The sequence below is a fragment of the Accipiter gentilis genome, chromosome 9, assembly GCF_929443795.1.
Source record: "Accipiter gentilis chromosome 9, bAccGen1.1, whole genome shotgun sequence".
NCBI classification, from domain to species: domain Eukaryota; kingdom Metazoa; phylum Chordata; class Aves; order Accipitriformes; family Accipitridae; genus Astur; species Astur gentilis.
In genome coordinates, this window is record NC_064888.1 from 37,918,950 (window position 1) to 37,940,779 (window position 21,830).

Below are 21,830 nucleotides of genomic sequence, written 5' to 3' on the forward strand. Positions count from 1 at the left end.
TAGGTTACAACTCTCAAAAAGTGTATATAGTAAAGGAGAAAAATGTGGTCTGTTGCTCTTCACTGTTTTTTCTTTGATGTAGGTGAATGTTCCATGGAACAGTTGTGAGGCCTGATCTAACAGACTGCTGTGATTCTAACCAGTTATTGTGAAGAGCTCTCCTTCATTCAGAGTTTCCCGCCAGTATTGAATGGCAGCTTGGTTGCTGGTGACACAGTTACTAAACTATAGCAGAATTACAGGCTAGAGTTGTCCAGGAGTGCTTCTCCAAATTCACTACTGCTGCAAGAGACATTGGCAGCTCTTCTGGTCTCTTCTGCTGTGCTGGAGTTTGAAAGTAGTCTCTCTCTACTTTTCCTTTAGTGTAGGATGTTAGGAGTGGTTGTGGATGGTGTTGGTGTTGAGGGATTGGCTGGTGTAGCTATTTTTGTGGACCCTTCTGGATTTGGAGGCTGTTGGAGTGTTTCCTGTGCTAGTAGGTTTTAACTCTGACCCATTCAGTGAGAAACCAATTGTGTATTAATTGCATTTCACCTAATCTTTTTGAGTGGAATAGAGAAGCAAGAAACACACACATGGGACATAGCAAGCCTGTTTCTCCTAATAATTGGGATGTTTGTTGAACAGGGTTTCATCATTCTGGTTTTAGTTTATAATTTTAATTCCTTCTACTGTGGTGATTTTTTTTTTTACTTAGAGTTGAAAGACTCTCTCTCTCGTATGGGATCTGATCTGAAACAGGGTTTTATTAGCTCTTTGAAGAGTGCATGGCAGACCCTTAATGAATTTGCACGTGCTCATACATCTTCAACTCAGCTACAAGCAGAACTGGAGAAAGTAGCTAACCAGATTAAAGAGGAAGAAGAAAAGCAAGTGGTAGAAGGTATGTGGACACATTATTGTTTTTCTTATAACTTATTGATCTCAAGTTAGTAGAAACTTGAGTATCCTAGTGATTGCTTGCTATTGATTTTCCTGACCCTATTAAAGAGGCCTCTGTGCTAGATGCCAGGTACCCACCAAAGCTGCTCTATCATTCCCATCCTCAGCTGAACAGGGGAGAGAAAATGCAATGAAAGGCTCGCGGGTTGAGGTAAGGACAGGGAGAGATCACTTGGCAATTACTGTCACGGGCAAAACAGACTCAGCTTGGGGAAAACTATTTTAATTTTATTACCAATCAAATCAGAGTAGGATAATGAGAAAATAAAAACCAAATCTTAAAACACCTTCCCTGCATCCCTCCCATCTTCCTGGGCTTAACTTTACTCCTGAATTCTCTACCTCCTTCCATCCAGCGGTGCAGGGGGATGGGGAATGGGGGTTGGGGTCAGTTCATCAGAAATGTCTCAGCTGCTCCTTCCTTCTCAGGGGGAGGACTCCTCACACTCTTCCCCTGCTCAGCGTGGGATCCCTCCCACGGGAGACAGTCCTCCACGAACTTCTCCAACGTGGGTCCTTCCCATGGGCTGCAGTTCTTCACAAACTCCTCCAGCATGGGTCCCTCCCACGGCGTGCAGTACTTCAGGCACAGGCTGCTCCAGCGTGGGTCCCCCACGGGGTCACAAGTCCTGTCAGCAAACCTGCTCCAGCATGGGCTCCTCTCTCCGTGGGGCCGCAGGTCTTGCCAGGAGCCTGCTCCAGCACGGGCTTCCCATGGGGTCACAGCCTCTTTTGGGCATCCCCCTGCTCCAGCGTGGGGTCCTCCATGGGCTGCAGGTGGATATCTGCTCCACTGTGGACCTTTCTGGGCTGCAGGGGGACAGCCTGCCTCACCATGGTCTTCCCCACGGGCTGCAGGGGAATCTCTGCTCCAGTGCCTGGAGCATCTCCTCCCCCTCCTTCTGCACTGACCTGGGGGTCTGCAGGGCTGGGGGTCTCACATCTTCTCACTCCTCTCCCCAGCTGCAATTGCTGCTGTGCAGTTGTTCCCCCCTGCCACTTCCTTCCTACATCTGTTCTCTCAGAGGCACTACCTCCATCACTGATGGGCTCAGCCTTGGCCAGCAGCGGGTCCGTCTCAGAGCCGGCTGGCATTGGCTCTGTCAGACATATGGACATAGTGGAAGCTTCCAGCAGCTTCTCACAGCGGCCACCCTTGTAGTCTCCCCACTACCAAAACCTTGCCACGCAAGCCCAATACAGGAGTATTAATGTTAAATGTAAGATCTACTGCTGAATTTTTTTCCCTTTTAGGAAAGGAAAAGATAAGAGCTTTTACTGAAGGATATTTTAGGCTTGAGTTTGTATAACCTTTCAACTTTCTGTTGGAAGGGCAGGTTTTTAAATCTGTTGTGTTTCCTTTCAGGGCAAATTAATACAAATAAATATTTGTGAGATTTATTCTCTTCATCAGTGTTCTGCTGAGTTTTTGGGATGAGCTAAGAACATTTAAGTATGTACTCTTAACGGAATAAAATGCTGTTGAGGAAAATAAACTTATTGGATATAAATACTACCCCAATGATATCAAGGGCAGGCTTCCTGGTTGTAAATTATCCGTCAGTATTTAGTAATGCTGTCTTTGTCTATTCTTACAAAGGCGAAATATTCCTCCTAGTTTAAATTGAGGATAGTGATTGACTCTATGCAAGGGGGATGTAAAAATATATTATTTCAGCTTATTTGCATGTGGAGTGACTGGATATGTCTATGTATAAACAGTGGGGTTTGTTTTTCAAATTGCTTAGCTGCTACTTTGTGAGCTGCTCTTCAAACAAGCTCTGTTTAAACTGTTATGAAAGAAATAAGCCTATAGTTCCAGTAACCCTTCCGAATTATGCAGTGGCGTGCTAGTCAGTTGAGGCTGTTATTATTGTCTTATCGCAAGCACTTGGAAATTATAGCAGGGAAAACAGGTGATATTTCTTGATTATAGTCAAGCAGGCTGTGCTTGAAGATAGTTTAAATCTTAAACTCTTTAATTTTAGCTGAAAAGATCACTGAAAGTCCAGAACCTCCAAAAGATGAAGATTTTTTAGTGAAGGTTGGAATGCTAAATGGAGGACGTCGTATTGATTATGTTCTACAAGAAAAACCAATAGAAAGCTTCAACGAATACCTTTTTGCTTTACAGAGTCATTTGTGCTACTGGTAAGAGGAAATACTTGTGATTATATAGATACTGCTTTTCTGATATAACCATGTATCTTTAAATGTTGGTAATGACTTGCCTACCATTTATCTTATTCCTATTGTCTGTTATTTACCTGTGACCAATATGATAATAGCTAGAGCCATGTTTCCTGTCTTGAGCATTTTATAATGAAAACTCAGGTGATGTCTGTCAAATATCATGCCCTGTGTTCCACTTCAAGTACAGTTTGACAAAAATAACTGGGTTTATATACACAGATCTGGTTTTCAGGCTACTGCTGATTTGAGAAGTTAAAACATTGCAAAAGGGCCGACCAATTATAAAGCTACCAGAATAGGAGTGGTTCCAGTGGTCGATGTGTATGCATGTGACTTAAGAGACCTGAGTTTTCTAGGTCTTTGTAATCTTTGAAATGTTTGGAAAAGATGACTGCCAAGTTGGATATGAGGTCCTCGTCGCTTAATTCTGAAATGGCCTCTTGTTTGGAAAGATACTGCCTTCCCACACAGGCATACTGTAAAGATAAATTTGTTATACTCTGGATGCTCAAGTGTTATATAATTGAGACAGTTTGAGTATTAAGTAAACACTATATATGACTCTCCAGGAGTGTCAGTCTCAAGGTGTTGCACCTAGATGTCACCCTTAGCTAATCTCATTTCAAAATAAAACTCTGCGTTAGCACAAAGTAAACAAACCTGTCATCCTATTTACAATGAAGACATTGCATACCATTCTTATGAACTTTGACACTCAAAATGCACACCTTTAGCTACAATCATTTTCAAAACAAGGAAAGCTCTATGAGCATTTTGACAGCTGTAGTTTTTCAAATAAAACTATTCATGAAGGAATTGTATTAGACTACAATATGTACTAAAACTTTTATTACCTCTTCATGTTGGAATGAAATTGCTGGGTACTAACAAAAAAAAAGGAAGAAAAAAGGCATAGTGGAATTTCCTGTAAATTTGGATGGTTATGATTTACCACTTGTGTACAGTGGTTGCTCGTATACAGAACAATTTATAGAACAAGAAGCAGAGTTTGATGTCATCATGTAGTCAGAGCTGCAGTACTCCATTGCCTTATCTGGATTCAATTTTTTTAAGTGCTTACATGTTTCAAATGGAGAAAGATGTAACTCCATTTATAGGATTGTCATGACCGGGGCTAGACAGACCAGGCAGGGGTAGTGGTGAGTTTGGAATTCCCTTGGGCTAAATTAAGGTAAAACAACACCAAAGGATCAGTTGAACGTTTTATTCATGGCAGAAGCAGCCTGAACTTGGGAGGTGTAACAGTAGGTGGCGGGGTCTCTCACAACAGGAACTGGCATGAAATTTCCTCAGTAAACCATGTAACCTGGGGTAACCATATACATCAATTCAGGGAAGAAGGAGATCCCTCCCGTTAGGTCAGGAAGTTCAGAGCAGACCCCCTTGCTTTATAGACTCCTCAGAGAGGAGCCCGGGGTGGCTGGATCCGCTCCTAGTCCCAGACTTGGTCAACAGTTTTGTGTCCAAAGGGATAAGAGTAGGGAGTATGAAAAAGGAGAGAGAAAGAGAGAGTGAGACAGAGAGAGGAAGAGGAAAAGAAAAGAGAAAGATTTCACCATTCCTGGGTCCAGTGTTGGTCTAGTCAGCCAAGGAGTCCAGTTCTGGTGGGCACACATGCATGGGGCTTCAGTTTGTGTCCTTTTATTATCTCCTTGCCCCTCCTTTGGGCAAGCACTCAAACTCATTAGGCTAATTAGGTGTCTTGTGGGGTTTGTGTGGGTTGCTTGGGAGTAACTTCTTCCCTGCAGGCATGACCATCGTTTGATCTTTGGCCATGCATGGTGAGCTGTCCTGCTCAGCGCATCTGAACACAGAGCTCCTGCAGGCCTTCCCAGTCCTGTTGCTGATGTCCTCTGCTGACCTGTGCTGATCAGCTTCTTTTCACCTGGCCTAGTTGTTATGCAGTGTTCATTGTTATGCAGAACTTGCCCCACTACAGTGTTTGAGACATTAAATCTTTCAGTGTCTCACAAGGAATAGCAGTAACCATTGACCTGTTGCATTTGCCCTTATGAGTTCTCTTTTTTTGGTGTGTTATTGTATACATTGTATTATTGTCATAAAATTACGCACACATGAATATGTACAAGGTGTGGAATAGTAGAGCAAGGGATGCGTCAACTGTATTTGGTGACATGACAACACACCTTTATATGTAATAGACAAGCTTGGATGTCAGTTGCTGAGCTGCGCAAAATGCTGTTGGTGAGGGAGGAGTGACTCGCCTCTTGGTTTGAGTTTAGCAGGTGCAGGATAAGCAGTGCTCTACACTATTTTTGAAGGTTTTGATTTTCAATAACTAATGATTTTTAGAAGTAGGCTTTTTTCCAGGGGTTAAAATACGGAATTGAAAGCATTAACTGAAGGATCTTATTAACGTCAGTATCACTGACATTGTCAAAGATCAGTACCTGCCAGAGAAGGGATTATCAAGGCTGCAGTGCTGATATGTGCCAGCACTGTTGAGCATTGAGCTCTGGCGGGGCTCCCCGAGCAGTTGGTGACCCAGTGGTGGCAGTGCTGTTTCGTGAGTAGAGTTGAAGGAACGGGGAGTTCTTTTCTATAAGGCGGCAGCTGATCGTTGCCAGGTTTTTAAAAACTTGCTACCCATAGGGTTTTTTGTCATTCAAGTAAGGAAGATAAGCACGATGATTACTGACCCAAATACAAGAGTATGGTGGTGGTTTGTTTCTTGTTTTTTTGGGGTTTTTTTTTGGAGGGGGGTGGTGGGGAAAGCCTTAAATGAAATTCTCTGTGTGTTAGAGAGAACAGAGCTTCTGTGTTGATCCTTCTGCTTGTTGCTCATTTAATAGCAGAGACCATCAAGAAACGTGGTTACTATCTCTGTACTCAGTTGTGGAAAATATCTGTAGTCCCTTAGCTTGCACATTTAGTTCTGTACTGGTGTTATGTAAATGATGGTCCTCACATTTGGAGGATCACAGTTGGACCATCTAAATCTTCTTTACTGTCTCCCTGCGTCATTTCTTTTAAAAAGCACAGGAAGCTACCCTTATCTAACAACTCTTGCAGCTTTGGAACTTTGTTAAAATGTGCCTGTTTAACTTTGTTATTTTTTTTTGCAGTGATTCTTACTCTTTTATATTGGTGTTGTTTATGTGTGTTTAAATAACATTTTATAGATGAGTAAGAAGATTTAAGTCTGTCCCTGTTAAATTCAGGTAGCCTGAAGCTTTGATTTTTAAAAGAGGAGGGAAAACAGCAACTTGGAAACATGGCACTTGAATTATATTAATCTTTAAATTATTTGAGAACTTCCTTACTTTTTAGCAGTAAGGAAGAAAGGAAGACTATGGGTATTTCACATAGTCTATTTACAAGAAAGTGCCAGCCAGTTAGGAGAGAAGAATTAGAATATTGCTGATAGAACTGGCAAAGCTGAGTTTTGACATTGGGCTAGTAGATGCAGTGGAGCGAGTAAAGGAAGACAGCCTTGACAAGTAGAATGTATTCTTGGTGGAATATATTCAGAAGCCCATTGCAGACAAAAAGTGATAGATTATTTGAGGATATTTAAGCCAAATGAGTAACATCAAAGAAGTGGATAGAGAAGGGCATTTCGAGTTGCAGCACAGTAAGTTAGGGGGAACAGAATGGGGGAAAACGCAGTAGAAAAAGGTAAATGCATAGGCTAGGGCTGATAGCAGAAATAAGGCAAAGCTGTTGAAGAATTGTAGCTTGAAGGAAGTTGGTAGAGGTAGCATCATGTTCCCGAAAGGTAAGTGCTAGGGCAATAGGTTGGGCAAACTTTTTAAAGAGCTGGAATGGGATGAAGTGTGGCTTATAAGAATTAGAACATGGACTGTACTAAAATAATGCATTTACATTCTTTATAGGGGATCTGAAGATACTGCCTTGATGTTTCTCAAAGAAATATACAGGACTATGAATATCAATCCTGAGCAGCCACAGCACTGATGTATGGAAACATGAATTTGTAAGTTTGTTTTAATATAACTTATGTACTCATATGAAATTCAGCTGCAACTTAGATGTCTTTACTTCCTCTTTTCCTCTGAAGTTTAAATTATGAAGCGGGCAGCTGCAAAGTGTCATTTTGATTGCAAAAACAATTTCCAGACTTAAATGCAGGGAAGTCTTCAAGTTCTTCCCCCCTTCGCTCCCCAAAGATATCTGATGTTAGAGTTTCTGGTATGGGATAATAATTGCCAGTAAAAATATGTGAAAAAATATGATCTCTCTTTATCATGTTTCTCCCCCCCGTTCAGTTGTTCAGTGAATGTTCAAGTATAGGAAAACTTGGTGATATTGGATATGATGAAACTTCATTTACAGTGCAGTAGATTAAAGAAGACCAGCAGTGTTCCACTGTTGCAATGTCCATATTGTTGTATTGGTTGACCAATTGTGCACATGTATGCCAGGGAAGAAGTTGCTTGTCTCCTAAGATGGTGTTAAACATTAATATTGATAAATTACTGAATGAGACCTCTATATATGCCAGTATTTTATTATCTTTGTATAGCTTAAGAATTTCAGTACAAGTGAAATGATATAGCATAGAAGTTGGTTCACTTTGAAAAGAAGTTAAATACACAATATAATTAAGTTAATTAGGTCTGAAATACACTTGCAGGTATTTTTATTTTAAGATGTGTGTTTCCTAACTGAGGTTCTGTATATTATCAGTTTGCATCACTGGGTGCTGTAGAATAGACTATATTCTCTTTTAAGAGGCAAGGAGGAAGAAATATGCACATTACCTTTTTGGAATTGTATGACGAGATAGTTTCTGAATATATTTCTCAATTTTTTTCAGAAAAACTGATAATGTCAAGGTACATAAATACCCAGTATGAAGAGAAATACTTGACATTTCAGAGAATATTCTAGATAGCTTTAACTGGTGCCATACAGTTTTAGTAGTCTTTTGTAACAGAATGCTTCTGATGGTCGGTTGATAGCATCTTTTTTTAAAATGAAATGTCATAGCTGATCAAATGCATTTTTTTAAAGCATGGCCAAATAATAGGAAGAAGGCACTGTTTGGCTGCACAGCTCTGATGGTGGTGTATTAGTTATCACAATGGCTTATGCAGAGTCTCAAGTCACAGTTGCAGAATTTTTTCTCTGCTTTTATTTCTTCATGACTGTTTAGGCTGAAATCACATGAAGCTTATTGCTACAGAAATAACTTTCAGTCTCATGGGTGGGGGTTGGGGGTGGGATGTGATAATTTATCACCACAAAGCTAGTGGGTTTGTTGCTTAGCTTCTGCATACACTGGTATAATTGTATTTTTCATTGAGAGCTACACAGTTGGAGGACCGTTTAGCAGGATGTCATGTAACAAAGCATAGTTAAGGAAATCTGTGTGATTGTAATACCATCAGGAATTGCTCAGAACATCCCTCACCACTTGCTTGACTGAACAGTGCTTGAGATGAGGATTCAAATCCCGGAGGCTTAAATGGGAGGTCAGTTAGGGCCCACTGGGATGCAGTTAATGACAAGTGATATCTTGGGAAGGCTGCACACTAGAAGACCAGGATCTTTTTTTACATGAGAAGAAATATGTCTACATATGCTGTAAATAATATCCCATAAGTCTTGCAGTAGGGAAAAGGAAAATTCTCCCTCATTGTTAGACAGTAGTCAGATAGGGTTGGCATGTTTTTTCTTTTTGTTTTTTTCTTTTGAGACCTTCAAATGTGAAGGGCAGCAGTGTGAAAGTAATGGATTATCCAGCAGTGCCTATGACAGCAACATCCATTTACCTATCTAGAAGTAGATTATCTGAAGAAACAGCCTCTCTCTTTGTGGGCTGCTCAAGGGAAAGACTAAATGCCAAAGGTAGATCTGGGCTCTCTCTTCATATTTTTCATGTTAATTGATTTGAACGCTGAGACCTGACCGCTTCCCTGCTTTGATGCGCAGAGCTACCTCTTGCTGTCCAGTTTAATTTCATGGTGTCTGCTGTCAGCAGGGGGAAGGAGACAGATCTACTAGCCTGCTTGCCTTTTCTCAGGAATGTTGATGTTTATGGTGCTGTTGGCCAGTACAGGTCCCTTTAACTTCTTGGGGACACTGGTAATTTTGGAGCAGATAAAATTTAGCAGAGACAAGCTAAGGGAGGAGCTGGATGTTTGGTTTTATCTCTGGTCTGAATTAGCTGATTGTTTTCTTTCGGAGAGATGGAAGGAGTTGGTCAAACAATGTTGTTAAAAGTAGAAGAGGGCTAAGGTGGCCACTGTGCTTCATCATATGGAGGACGAATTTTGAAAGCAAAGAGGGTCATTGATGCACAGCATCTAATGCATAGCATAGCTGTGTAGTGTTCTGTCTTGGGAGGTTTTTCTTGACTTCTGCTGGGAACTTATTCTTAACTAAGTCAAGTCAGCAGCGTGAACTATCTTAGCTAAAATTACATATGAGAAGAATTTGTTGCACTTAAAATTAGTGACTAGCTACCAATATCTGTTTGCTTCTACTCACTGATAAAATAGTAAAAATGGTATTAAAACCTCTTGAGTTCTACTTTCATTTGGTATGAGTGACTTGATTTAGCTCTTCTAGATCATCTTAAAGCTGTTCTTTGTGAAACAGTAATACAGGGTTTCGTGTAAACAATATAAAGAAGTGCTTGGGACAACTTTAACACGTAAATTGGAAATTTCATTTCCTGTATCTATTTTGGTAACTTGCTTGAAAGGAAACTGAAAACGCTTAGATGTTTTAAATGACTCTTGCAAATGAGAATTTTGTCCTTCTTTAGTAAAGCATAGCCACCACTAGCATCTTGATCTTTTTATTAGATTCACAGGAGTATATTTCACTGTGTTGGCTAGAAGATTTGTTCAAGTCGCTATACACTGTCTATACATTATTCTTATTTTTACAGCTCTTTTTAGGGGGCTGTAGTGAGGGAGGAGAAGGCACCAGCATATTAAAGCTTGGATGTATAAACTGTTGCATCTTTATTTCTATCTCTATTTAGAGTAGGATAATTTATTACCATAAGTTAAAGAATCTAGTAGCTAATTAAAATGTATAGTGAATGACATCCTATGAGCAGTTGTGGGCTCTTTCTGCTTGTAATTGTAATTGCCAATTTGTGTCCACAAGAGGTATATTTCAGGAGCTTATTATATTAAAAAAAAAGATAAAAAATGTGTATGGATTTTTAGATCTTTTTGAGTCCTCTTGAAATTGAATGTTGGCGTATTTAATTTTATTAGTACTACTGCAGGAATAGGAAACTTGATATATTTCATATTTCCCATACGTACATGTTCTGTTTTCTCTGCACAGCCGTACCTGTTGCTCCAACAGACCTGGTGAAAAACGCTTTGAAGAACGCCTAGTATTTTCATAGTTACAGATGACAGGATAAGCGTCAGACTTTTTTTTTCTGCTGGTCCAGAACTTGCTCAGATTCTACCTTCGTGCGTCACTTCAAGCAAGCTTAAATTTTGAGATGATCAGCACTGTCATTCAAGAGATAGATGGAATGACACAATTTTGATCTTAAATCGGTTTAATTGTACAGTTGCCAAGTATAAAGTGATCATCGAAGAAGGTTTTTTTTGGCATGCAAATCATTACTTCTCTCCTTCAGCTATCCTGTCTCAGCTGGCTGTCAAACATGCTTTGCCCATCAAGGCAGCATGTCCTTATTAAAAAGGACTTGTTGAGAAACAGCAATGATCTGCTTTTCTTGACATGTTTGTTGGTCCACCTTTTAAAAATAAAATGTGAACTGTAGTTATAACCATCTTTAATACAGATTACACAAAACAGTTCATATTTACTAAAAACTAGCAATCAGAATCATTTTCTTACTATTGTAAGTGTGATGGAGATTATTTTATAAAGACCTTTTTAAGCCTCTGTTAAGAGTTTTATTGTGGGTTTTTTTAAAGTAAAAATGAACCTTTGACTTTGAAAATGTTAGAAGTTTGTTACAGCTAGTTCAGTGTTCACATGTCCTGAAATGAAGAACAATTTATAATAACATGTTGGTCTGGTATAAGGTCACTTTAGTGAAACTAGGCTGCAGTTGAGAACTGAAATACTTAACCTTGACCTTGCAGTTTAGTATCAAAAAACAGTCAATGTAAATAGAGGAATCTGAAGTTTATGAGTACTAGAGAAGAAACTAGGTCCAGACCTATGATCCAGACTCCATTTTCATGTAGTGATGTTGAGATGAGTTGGGTAGTATGAAATCCTTTGAATTCATGCCTCTGAATACTGAGCTTCTGTAGCATTCCTCTGGCTTCAACTTACATGCAAATTGTGGCTTTTCTTAATATTAGTGACTTAACCTTACTACTGAGTATTTGCCTCTGTTATTGCAGTAAATGAATTTTGAAATGCAGTATGTTTTTTTTTTCTTGGTATATGTAAAATACACATTATTGTGTATATATTTGAGTTATTATAATTAAAAACACCTTATTTCCAGTGGGTCTTTACAGGAAGGTTTTGTATTCCATTACAGAAAACAGGCTGGGAGGGACCTCTGGAGAGGGTACTTAGTCCAGCTCCTCTGCTCAAGGCAGGAGTGGCTTAGGGCCTTGTTCAGGGATGGAGATCTTTCACCTCTCTGGGCCCTATTCTAATGTTTGACTACTATGATTGTAAATATTTTTTCTAACATGCAATTAGAATTTCCCACATGTAGCTTGTGTCTCTTGCCTCTTGTCCTTTCTCTGTGCATCTTCAAGAATGATGTCTCTGTTTTCTCTTGTACTCTCATATTAGATAGTTGAGGACAGCAGTAAGATTTTCCTGTTTGGCCTCTCAAGACTGAGCACTTTCCTTGACATCTTCTTGCATGCCATGTGCTGCATCCCTGTAGTCATCTTGGGACTTTACACTGGAGTTGCTTTGGTTTATCAAAGTCCATCTTGCTCTGGGAAGCAAGTTTTCCAAATGAAACTTATTATCCAAAACAAATGTATTTGTATCTTTGTAAATTAACCTCTGAAGACCCAAGTTTTCCAATCTGCTTTGTAATAATATATTAAAAAACCCCCCACCAATGAAAAACCACAAACCACAACCACTGACCTCATTTTCATCTGAAGTATCATAGGGTGGAAGGTTATACACTTATATTTATCAGCTCTGTGCGACACTGAATAATACGATGAATATGCTTAAATAGCTCTGACAGCATCTTGTTCACTTTCTTCTTTTGCTGTAAAGCTGATGGGCTGTGATACGGCACCCTGGGAGGGAACAGCAGTATCAAGGAACAGTAAAAGTTTATGGGTGTGTGAAAAGCATTGTTGCGTGGGGGACCCTGGCTAGCAAGTTTACTTTGCAATGGAAGGATGCACAGGAGGATATTGCAGGTGAATGAGGACCGTAGGGAGCAGAGAAATTGTTTTGGGAATATAGCATTAAAATCAGTTCTACTTATATAAATAAAAATTCGACTGTAACTACAGTAACTAGCAATTCTTATACCTTAAAAGAAAATGAAGGTTCAGACATTAAGGAAAAATAACAGTGTAACCAATGATTACATAAAACAAAGAAAAACTGTAAAACAAATGGAGTTTAAAGAGTGAATTTGTCTGCTGTGGATGTACCTATTACTTCCTCAGCAGAAATCTTCCTAGCATGCTGCAACAACTTATTAGGCAGACCATGTACAGCACAGCCTCTGATATATGCTGTTCTATGTTTGTTATATTTTTATTTATTTTGACTTTTCTAAATAGGAGTAGTAGGTATTAGAATCCATAATTGAATAAACAATGCTAATTAAACTTTGATTAGGTAATCCATATACCAAAAATTAAAGTTTTCCCTGCATATTTTAATCTGCGCTGAAGTGATCATAAACATTTAAAAAAAAAATTGTCCAGAAGTCTGTGGGGTTTTGGTTTTTTGTTTGTTTTTTAAATAACGATATCTGCGGAGCAGGGCATAATAGCACAGGAAAAGGAGGGGAAATTAGTGTTGGGAATTATAACCATCCCATTGCCACTTGTTTTCTGCCCTGGCTTTTCTTGTCATCTGCCCATGTCAATATGAAAGTGTCCTTAAAAAAAAAAAAAAAGTGTACTGCTTCAGACTTGCATCCTGGCTCTGGGGCCTCTACAGGAGAAGAGAGGATTGAAAGTTTAAGGTGAAACTGTCTAAATTAACTTCTTGAAAAATAGATGGAGGCTGAAGAGCAGACAGAAGTGGGGAAGGAGCAGCTGGGGTGGTGGGGTGGAAGGGAAGTTCTTGATTCTGTTGTGATGTTGGTACTTGCAGCATTCCCACCAGTACTCTTAGGCTGGGGCACTGGGATGCCCCTGGAAAACATAGTTCATCTCTGCTGTTAATTTTAAGTTCTTCAGTGTGAAAGTGGAAGCTGAGACAGTTTACTGAAGCTGGGGTAAATGGAGAAAAAGAGAACCCATTCCCTTCTCTGTCCCCTACCCCTGGTGTCTTTTTGGCACTTTGGCTGTGGTCTTTAAACTAATTCAAGATTTTAATGTGAGAGATGGGTAAATATTGGCTGTGTTCTGCAGCCCTGACCATGTGTCTACGGCTGTCACAGGTGATGAGCCTAATGTGAAAATACAGACTGCAGTCATGAGGAGTCCTGTATCGTATGGAGTTGTGCTAGTAGGCTGGTGGAGGTATTCAGAAATATTGGAACAAGCATGGTGTGAGGTGCAAAGTGCTATTGGCACCATCTGCCTAAACTGAGAGACAGCCCCTGTGGGGCGGTTGTACTCTGCAGCGCTTAAAACATTGCTGAGACAGATCACCACGTAGTAGTTCATGCAAAGACAAAGGACTGCAAGTCTCATAGCAGAAGGATAAAAACGTGTGACTAATTCTTGCTGAGGAAGCCACCCGATAGGGTGCAAAGTAGATTCCTCTCACCCTGTGTACCTCTGTGACTTTCCTAGAGTCATTTTATCTCCCTTCCTCCTCCTGAAAGCTGGGGACAGATAGTCGTCGTTAAAGTTTTAAGCAACAAGCAGCTGCTCTAGGAAATGCTCCAATCACAGAAAACAGGTCGCCTGGGGCCGTGAATGAGATGCTCTAACTAATGCCACCTGTGTTCTGGCCCACTGGGGAGAGACTGGCTCCCTCAGTTCAGCAGCTGAGGTCGGCTGAGTGACTTCGATCGATATTTCTTAGAATTAACACATTCACGCTAAGTGTTCTCCAGAGGGTCTTCTGAACTTGATGCTCGCTCCCTCTGCTGCTCTGCTGCAGCCTGACTTTCACTTTTATAATGGGAGGCTATCTCCGTGCCCTGATATGTATGCCTGAAGATATTTGTGAAGATCTGAAGACTTTTGACAAAGTACAGCGCTTCGTTTAGTGAAAATGTCGAAAAGCAAGTGCCTTTACTCTCATGTGAGGAAACTGCTCAGTTGAATGGCATGCAATGCTTCCAGGTAAGCACATATGTAACATCGTGTTGATCTTACTTTATATCTACAAATCTTTTAAATCGCACGTTTTTTTGAAAATAAGTTCATTGAAGGATGAAAGTGCTCTGACTGACTTTTCTTTTCCACAAGCATTTCACCCTGATAGCGTTACACTAGAGAACGTGTGCAGGAACCAAAGGTTGTTGGCGAGTTCCCTAAAGCCACAGAGGAAGCAAAGGGCACAGACAGAAAAAGTACAGAGTGTGCAGAATAAATTGAAAAAAAACCCCCAGAAAAGTGAAAAACTAATCGGTTTCCACTGAAAGTTCACACCTTTCTGGTGACTTCTTTCATATGCTAAATCAGATTCTGATACAGTCTAGTTTTGCATTGAGGCCTCATGCGGAAAATTAATTTTCAGGTGGAAATTTTTATGAATGAATTCCAAGGAAAAAGAATCAGAGTCTCTCTAAGAAACCAGCACCTTTCCAAAAGATTCCCATTTGCATGAAATTGAATCTTTCATTGCAAACTTACTTCTTTTGAAAGACCTTTTGACCGCTGCTCCTCTGCTGCTGTTTCAGGAGCCGTTGCCCCCACCAGCAGCGAACGTTTCTGTTCTCTGGGAACACCTCCTAGCACATCTCTTTGTAAAAGAAGCATGGTCAAATAATTTCTCCTTGTGCTAGGAAATGTCTTGCATAACATTGAAAATTTTCAGTAACTGTGCTTCTAGAGTTGTCCTAGTCCTTTCCCAATGAATGTTATGTTAATATTTATAACTTTGTGTCTGCAATATGACAAATGTGTTACAAGCTCTGTCTAAAATGCTGTTTCCATAATAATGTTCTCCCTGATTCCTCCCTGTATGTGTGGGGTTTTTTTCTTTGCGATAAATAATAAAATCTAGCATTTCCTTTTTCCTTAAAAATGATCAGCAGCTGGTGCCAGTGCCAGGGTGCTGGTTGGTGGAGACTAAGTGTTCACATATGACAGGAGTGGGCATTGCAGAGCAGCCCTTTGCAGTGGTGCGTTTTTCAGACCGAGCTAAGTATTCTTGGACTTTTTTCAATCATCACTTTGAATTAGGGTGTGTTCCCCAATGTGGAAATAAAAAAATCCCATGAAGTCTTGCTTAATAGTGGGAAATACTATGTCAAATGCCTGTTCCCATTTCAATACTCTTGGCGTATCTGTATTTGACTGAAATGGTGTAAGTCATTGACAGCTTACTTTGATTTAATAGGAGCAGTCTGGTGGTTGTTTTCAGACTCTTGTAACAGCAACTCTTAAAATAAAATATGAGCTTGGCTCTAGATTTCTATCTGAATTTCATAATTGTAAATCAGGATTAGCTTCCCAGAGGCTGATGGAACCACTCCAGTGTAAATACGATTACAAACAGACCTGCTGGGATTCGGCATTTCCACCGAGTCAGTGAGGGGGGTTTTATTTGCTTTAGATGCAGATTACTAGCGGTCTCTTCTAAAGAATTATCATTTTCCCATGGTGATAGGAAGGAGGCAAAGGAAAGCAGAAGGCAGGCTCTGGGTACCACACGGCTCCTGGGTGCCTCCCAGACAGCGTAGGGAAGGAGGCTGAAGAAAAAAGATGAGCATCCCTACAGTTAGCCGGGATCTGGCACATCAAAACTGGGAGTCATTTAAGGCATCCTTGACCCTGCACGTGGGGCTTTGACCGGAGAACCTGGAAGTACACGAACCTTGCGTTTTTCTGCTGTGCGTTGCAAACAGTGGTAAAAAAAGCAAGAATGTGGATGTTATTCACACAATCGCCAGGACTCCAGGACTTTTTTCTGCAAAGCTGCTTTCCCGCTGGTGAGCCCCTGGCCTTGTTTTTATCCCCAGGTGCAGGGCTTTGTAGCCACCTTTGCCGAACTTCACAAGACTCCTCTTTGCCCATTTCTCCAGCCTGCTGAGGTCCCTCTGACTGGCAGCACAACCATCGACAGGTACTCCCATCGTCTGTGCTTCCTTTTAGAGTTGATTCCTAACTGCAAAAGCAGCCTATGGACAGAAAAGCATAAACTTCTATTTCCTTTGTTGCAAAGCCTGAAGACCTAAGTATTTGTCTTATTTCTGCAGTGGAAGTTTTCAGTGACCTGAACAGAGGTGATCATCGGAAGAGGTTTTGCTTGCAGCGGCAGTGTTCAGCTACGCTGCTTGGAGGGTACAAGAACCCTGTAAAATGCACCTTCTTGAAGTTAAAACGTGGTTCTCCAATATGCATGAGGAATGGTACTTTCAGCTCGATGACTCAAAATCTAGATCTCTCCAGGCTTCCTTTATGTGTAGAGGCTGTAAAAGAAGAAACGTCTTTTATATGTCAATAACATAGCTTCAGATCCATACAAATTCAGGCAATCAAAAGTGAAGTGTGTCTATTTAAGAGATAGTAATAGAGAACAAAGGTCTGAGAGAAGAAAGCAAGCAGTTGACCTTGTATGTCCCTTTCTGCCAAAAAAATGTTCAAATAACTTTTAATGTAATCTTGTTAAAATGGCCTCATGAATGCGACCGAATGCAAGCTCGAGACTGCTCTGAGTGCACGAGTAGGGAAAGGGTTTATTCAGAAACTAGAAGAAGCTTGCCTGAGTGTAGGCAGAAGTCAAGTTTTCCTAAGCCGAGGCTTGCTATGGGTGTTGTGAAACATGAAATTATTCATCTGTTTGTAGCTCAGGAGATTCATGATGTTCTCTGCGTTGCAGAATGTTCAGATATGTTTGTCCTAGCCGCAGTTTTTCTGTCTGCATGAAGGTCTAAGAAAATGCAGCTCTGAATTTCTAAATAATAAGCTCTAGCCCTAGCAGCCTTTAGGGAGGGTCTCTTAAGTAGTGTGGGAGGGGAACTGAAGGAGAAATAAATCGCAGATTTTTGCCAGTGTAAAGGAGCCAGCCACGGGGAAAGGGGAGCTGTCGTGGTTTAACCCCAGCCAGCAACTAAGCACCACGCAGCTGCTCACTCACTCCCCACCCCGCGGTGGGATGGGGGAGAGAACTGGAAAAAAAAAAAAAGAGTAAAACTCATGGGTTGAGATAAAGACAGTTTAATAGGACAGAAAGGAAGAAAATAATGATAATAATAAAATGACAGTAATAATAATAAAAGAATTGGAATATACAAAACAAGCGATGCACAATGCAATTGCTCACCACTCGCTAACCGATGCTCAGCCAGTTCCTGAGCAGCGACCCCCCCCCCCCCCCCCCCCAGGCCAACTCCCCCCAGTTTATATACTGGGCATGACATTACATGGTCTGGAATAGCCCTTTGGCCAGTTTGGGTCAGCTGTCCTGGCTGTGTCCCAGCTCCTTGTGCCCCTCCAGCCTTCTCACTGGCTGGGCATCAGAAGCTGAAAAATCCTTGACTTAGTCTAAACACTACTTAGCAACAACTGAAAACATCAGGGTGTTATCAACATTCTTCTCATACTGAACCCAAAACATAATGCTAGACCAGCTACTAGAAAGAAAATTAACTCTGTCCCAGCTGAAACCAGGGGAGGAGCACAGCTGTGTTATGACAAACACTTTCTCTCTGTTTTTTTCCCCCCTTAGCTTCTCAGTGAAAGCTGCACGTGGAGAAAATAATGACAGTGCTGCTGAGTGAGAAATGGGAGTTGCAGCCATAGAGTAAAAAAAAAACCAACCAAAACTGAAAACCTTCTTCATGAAGATGGCAGTATTTCTGCAAAATATCTAGGCTAAATGATTTGTTAAGAGACCATTTTTTTCCAGAACTGAGCGCTGTCAATAAACAAGATTAGGTTTGTTTTTCAGACCATCCTTTGTACAAATATATGTGGTTTTAGCCACTGGAAAATCCTTCACTAATAGGATCGCGGTACAAGTTTATTGACTGAAATATAATGACATCTCATATTGAATGATTTGTGAAATTCTCTCAGGAGAACACCCACTTAGAAAATAGTGGTGCCTGACAATAGTATAAAAGAACTATTAGCAGAAACTAGTAACTGAACTGAGATAGTGACTGTATAGGACTAACGGTTGGGTATAAATGCATATATACATTGATGTACATATTATATATATGTGCTTGACTTAGTATAAACACTACTTACATGTATGTGTATGCACATGTAAATGATTTATATATTCTGCGTATATTAATTTAGAAAACAAACAGTTCCAAATTGAACCCTAAAATCCCATTAGCCTAGGGCCACGTGTTTGGTATTGAGAATGAGAGATACTACAGCGCTTTAGCTCCTGCAGACATCAGGCAATCGTAGTATGTTTTTCCTTCATTGCTGTCTTAATAAACAGAGATGTAGAAAAAAGTTAAATTCCTTTGAAATTGCTTAAACCTGTGTTCGGTGAGCTGTGGTGGATTGGAAGATTATATGTACAAAAGACCTAGTCCCCAGGTACGGTGGAGCTTCATGGTACTTAGGTGGTAAACACAGAACCACTCAGGAAAAAATCAACCTGAAGTTTACAGTAAAATTCAGAGACATATTCTACCTATATCAGTACAGCTGACCTAATTTTTTGTATGTTAAGTTCCTCCAGGATGGTTTCTCATCGCTTCCAGTCTTGCTTCATCGTGGTGTTTTAAGAACATGGATGAAATTGAAGAACAGTTCAGATTTTGCATGTATCAAAACTTTAAGAAAATGTAGCTCACAGTGTGAGATCAGGCCAGATACGTTTTAATCATATTTCCTGGAAAACACTTAGAGAAAGAACATAGATCCCACGTAGCTCCCTCCCTTGCTCGGTGGAACAGCTTCGGGAAGCGTCTTCCTCGATCAGCGGAGTGAGAGCTTCACCTCCTCTCCTATCACCCCAAGTAAGAGCGAAGTGCAGGGAATGAGGTGCACGGTGGCAGGAGAGGAGAAGGTTGCCTGCGTGCGTCTGGCTCGAACGCCCACCGCCATCCCACCGCCTCCGCAAACATCTCCGAAACATCCGATTGCCTTTTACAGATGCGGAGTCCTCTTGTTTTCTTAGCAGAGTGCGCTGGCAGGGGTCAGTCTGACAAGTGCCGCTGCAGAAGAAGGAGTGGGGTGAATGGGAAAACACCAAAAAGTAGAGCAAGCAGGGAAAAGGCAAATTTCAGGGTGAAAACCTTGCCCAAGCAAAGAGGCAAACCCGAAGACTGGTTATAAAACTGAGAAGCGCATGTGGAGATAGCCTGTGGGCCACCTGGGCTGCAAAAGGGGCTTGAAGCTCCTAAGGAGAATTAGGTTGAAGTATTATTAGCTTGTGATAATAAAGGCTGAAGTATTATTACCTTCTGGCTGTTAAATTGCTGCTGTCAGGTGAACTGATACTCTTCAGAGGTAAAAGCTAATACTGGATCTTGGCAGCCTTAACTGCGGACACGGACAACCGTGCGATTCCTTACCTGTTGTGCTCAAATGCTCGGTGTTATTTTTTAAAATCTCGAGCAGCACGAGGTTATGTTCTAGCATCTCTCTGAACAGAGCTTTCTGGTTATAAAGCAGTATCACAGGCAGGTTCTGTGAAAATCCTGGCTGGTACAACGCAGGACTGACCAGGGAATTCAAGGTCATTGCGTTTTACCTCCACACCAAGATTAGCTGCCGCTGAAATCAAGAGGTATTTTCTCTGTTGGCTCTAGCAGGAGCCAGGCAAAAGGACATTGCCACAGCAGCGTTAGCTTGCACGTACCCTGTACGTTCACTGGCCAGTTTGAGGCTACGTAACACCTTTCCTGCCCAGATTTCTCAGGTCTGGATCTCGCAGCCTTAAGGTGATGTCCTCTTCAACAGTATCTGAGCTAAGCACAGTGAATGGAATAAAACTGAGGCACCCTTTTGAAAAGTCCTGGGTTTTGAGGACAGAAGAGGCATCTCTCCTGTAACAGCAATGCTTGATTTTTGGCTGCCGCTAACTTCTCTTTGCGCTGGAAGCCATGTAACATTTGAAGCAGGAACACGGTGCAGCCTCGGTGCCTGGACACATGCAACTGCCCAAGTAGGAGCTGCAATAAAGTGGTTTGGTTTGGATCTCGAGTCGTCCTAAGATCAACCATCTGTGCAAAACTGTTCTACGCACCCAGGTGTTTTACTACTCAAAAAATGGAAGATGAAAAAATGAAGTGCCAATTACACATGCGGACTGTGTGTTGCTTCTTCAGCCTTTTGTCCTTTATTTTGATAATAGATCCCAACTGAAACCTTTCCTCCAAGAGAGATTATACAAGATATAAACCCTGTAAGATAAACTGACCCAAAATAGACTGAGTTATTTTAACATGTCCCAAAATATTTTCAGTATGACTTGGACATGGTGTCTTTCTTTTAAATGCCATTACGTTCAAAATGCCAGCTGCAGCAGACCACTTATACAGCATAATTCAAGGTTGGGGTGGAAACACATTTGTGCTGTGTTCAAAGGTTTTACTCTAGTGTGAATTTTACATAACTCAATGGACTTAATTTATTAATTAATTCTGCAACCACTCAGATGGTGTTTTGACAGGTTTTAAGTAGTAACATCACCCTTACGAGCATCTTCCCCTGTTTTGACCACTCAACTGCCAGTTGGATGTGTCTGCGCAGCTGGTTGTGAGGCCGCTTGGTGAACTGGACTTGGGTTAAACGTAGCCCAGAAGAAGACAAAAAAGCTTTTTCATCTGCTTCAGCTCCCGGTTCTGGTGAATCAAACAACTTCTCAGCCGCAACAGACGAGACAGCATGGGGATGGGCTACTTACGCCAGCAACGCTGCCAAAGGAAAATGCTTGCCAAGCTGTTCCTTGGGAGGTTTATCTGGCAACAACTATGCAAAATATCCATTCTATCCTTCTATGTTTACCAAAACATGCCATGTCTGTTAGCGTACATCCAGCGCTGCGAAAATATAGGAACTTCATCGACAAGGTGGGAATAACACGTAGGGGCACTAGTAACGGTCACTGGACGTTTTGTCTGTGAAACGGCAGGACGCTCTCCCTACGCTGGGAACCAGCCGCTGCTTTCCAGCACCACCCACCCCGAACCCCCCGACTGATGGTGAGGAGAGGGAACCGCATCGCACTCCTCCTCACCAGGGCACGAGAGGCTCTTCCAAACTCACGTCCCGTACGAAGGCACCGCACAGCTCCCCACGCCTGCCTCTGCAGCACCACGAAGCTCTTTGCCCTTAAGCAGGAGCAAATAATCATCCCTTGCGCATTCCTAGCTCTTTTATCCCGAACGTGTACTTTAAATGCTTCGGGTATATCCAGTCCCCGGCTGGACCAGCTGTGTTCTTGCCCAAGATAGCGAACGTTGCTGTGCAGCC

At 41.3% G+C, this 21,830-nt stretch overlaps 1 protein-coding gene across 1 annotated transcript in view; it reads left to right on the top strand.

The window, feature by feature from the left end:
- Positions 1-11,604, top strand: part of SEC23IP (SEC23 interacting protein) — a 27,820-nt gene extending 16,216 nt beyond the window's left edge. The window contains 4 exon segments of the mRNA XM_049809548.1: positions 698-883; positions 2,931-3,093; positions 7,014-7,114; positions 10,450-11,604. Coding sequence (XP_049665505.1) covers positions 698-883; positions 2,931-3,093; positions 7,014-7,095 — 431 coding nt within the window. The 3' untranslated portion in view covers positions 7,096-7,114; positions 10,450-11,604.
- The last annotated feature ends 10,226 nt before the right edge of the window (positions 11,605-21,830 follow it).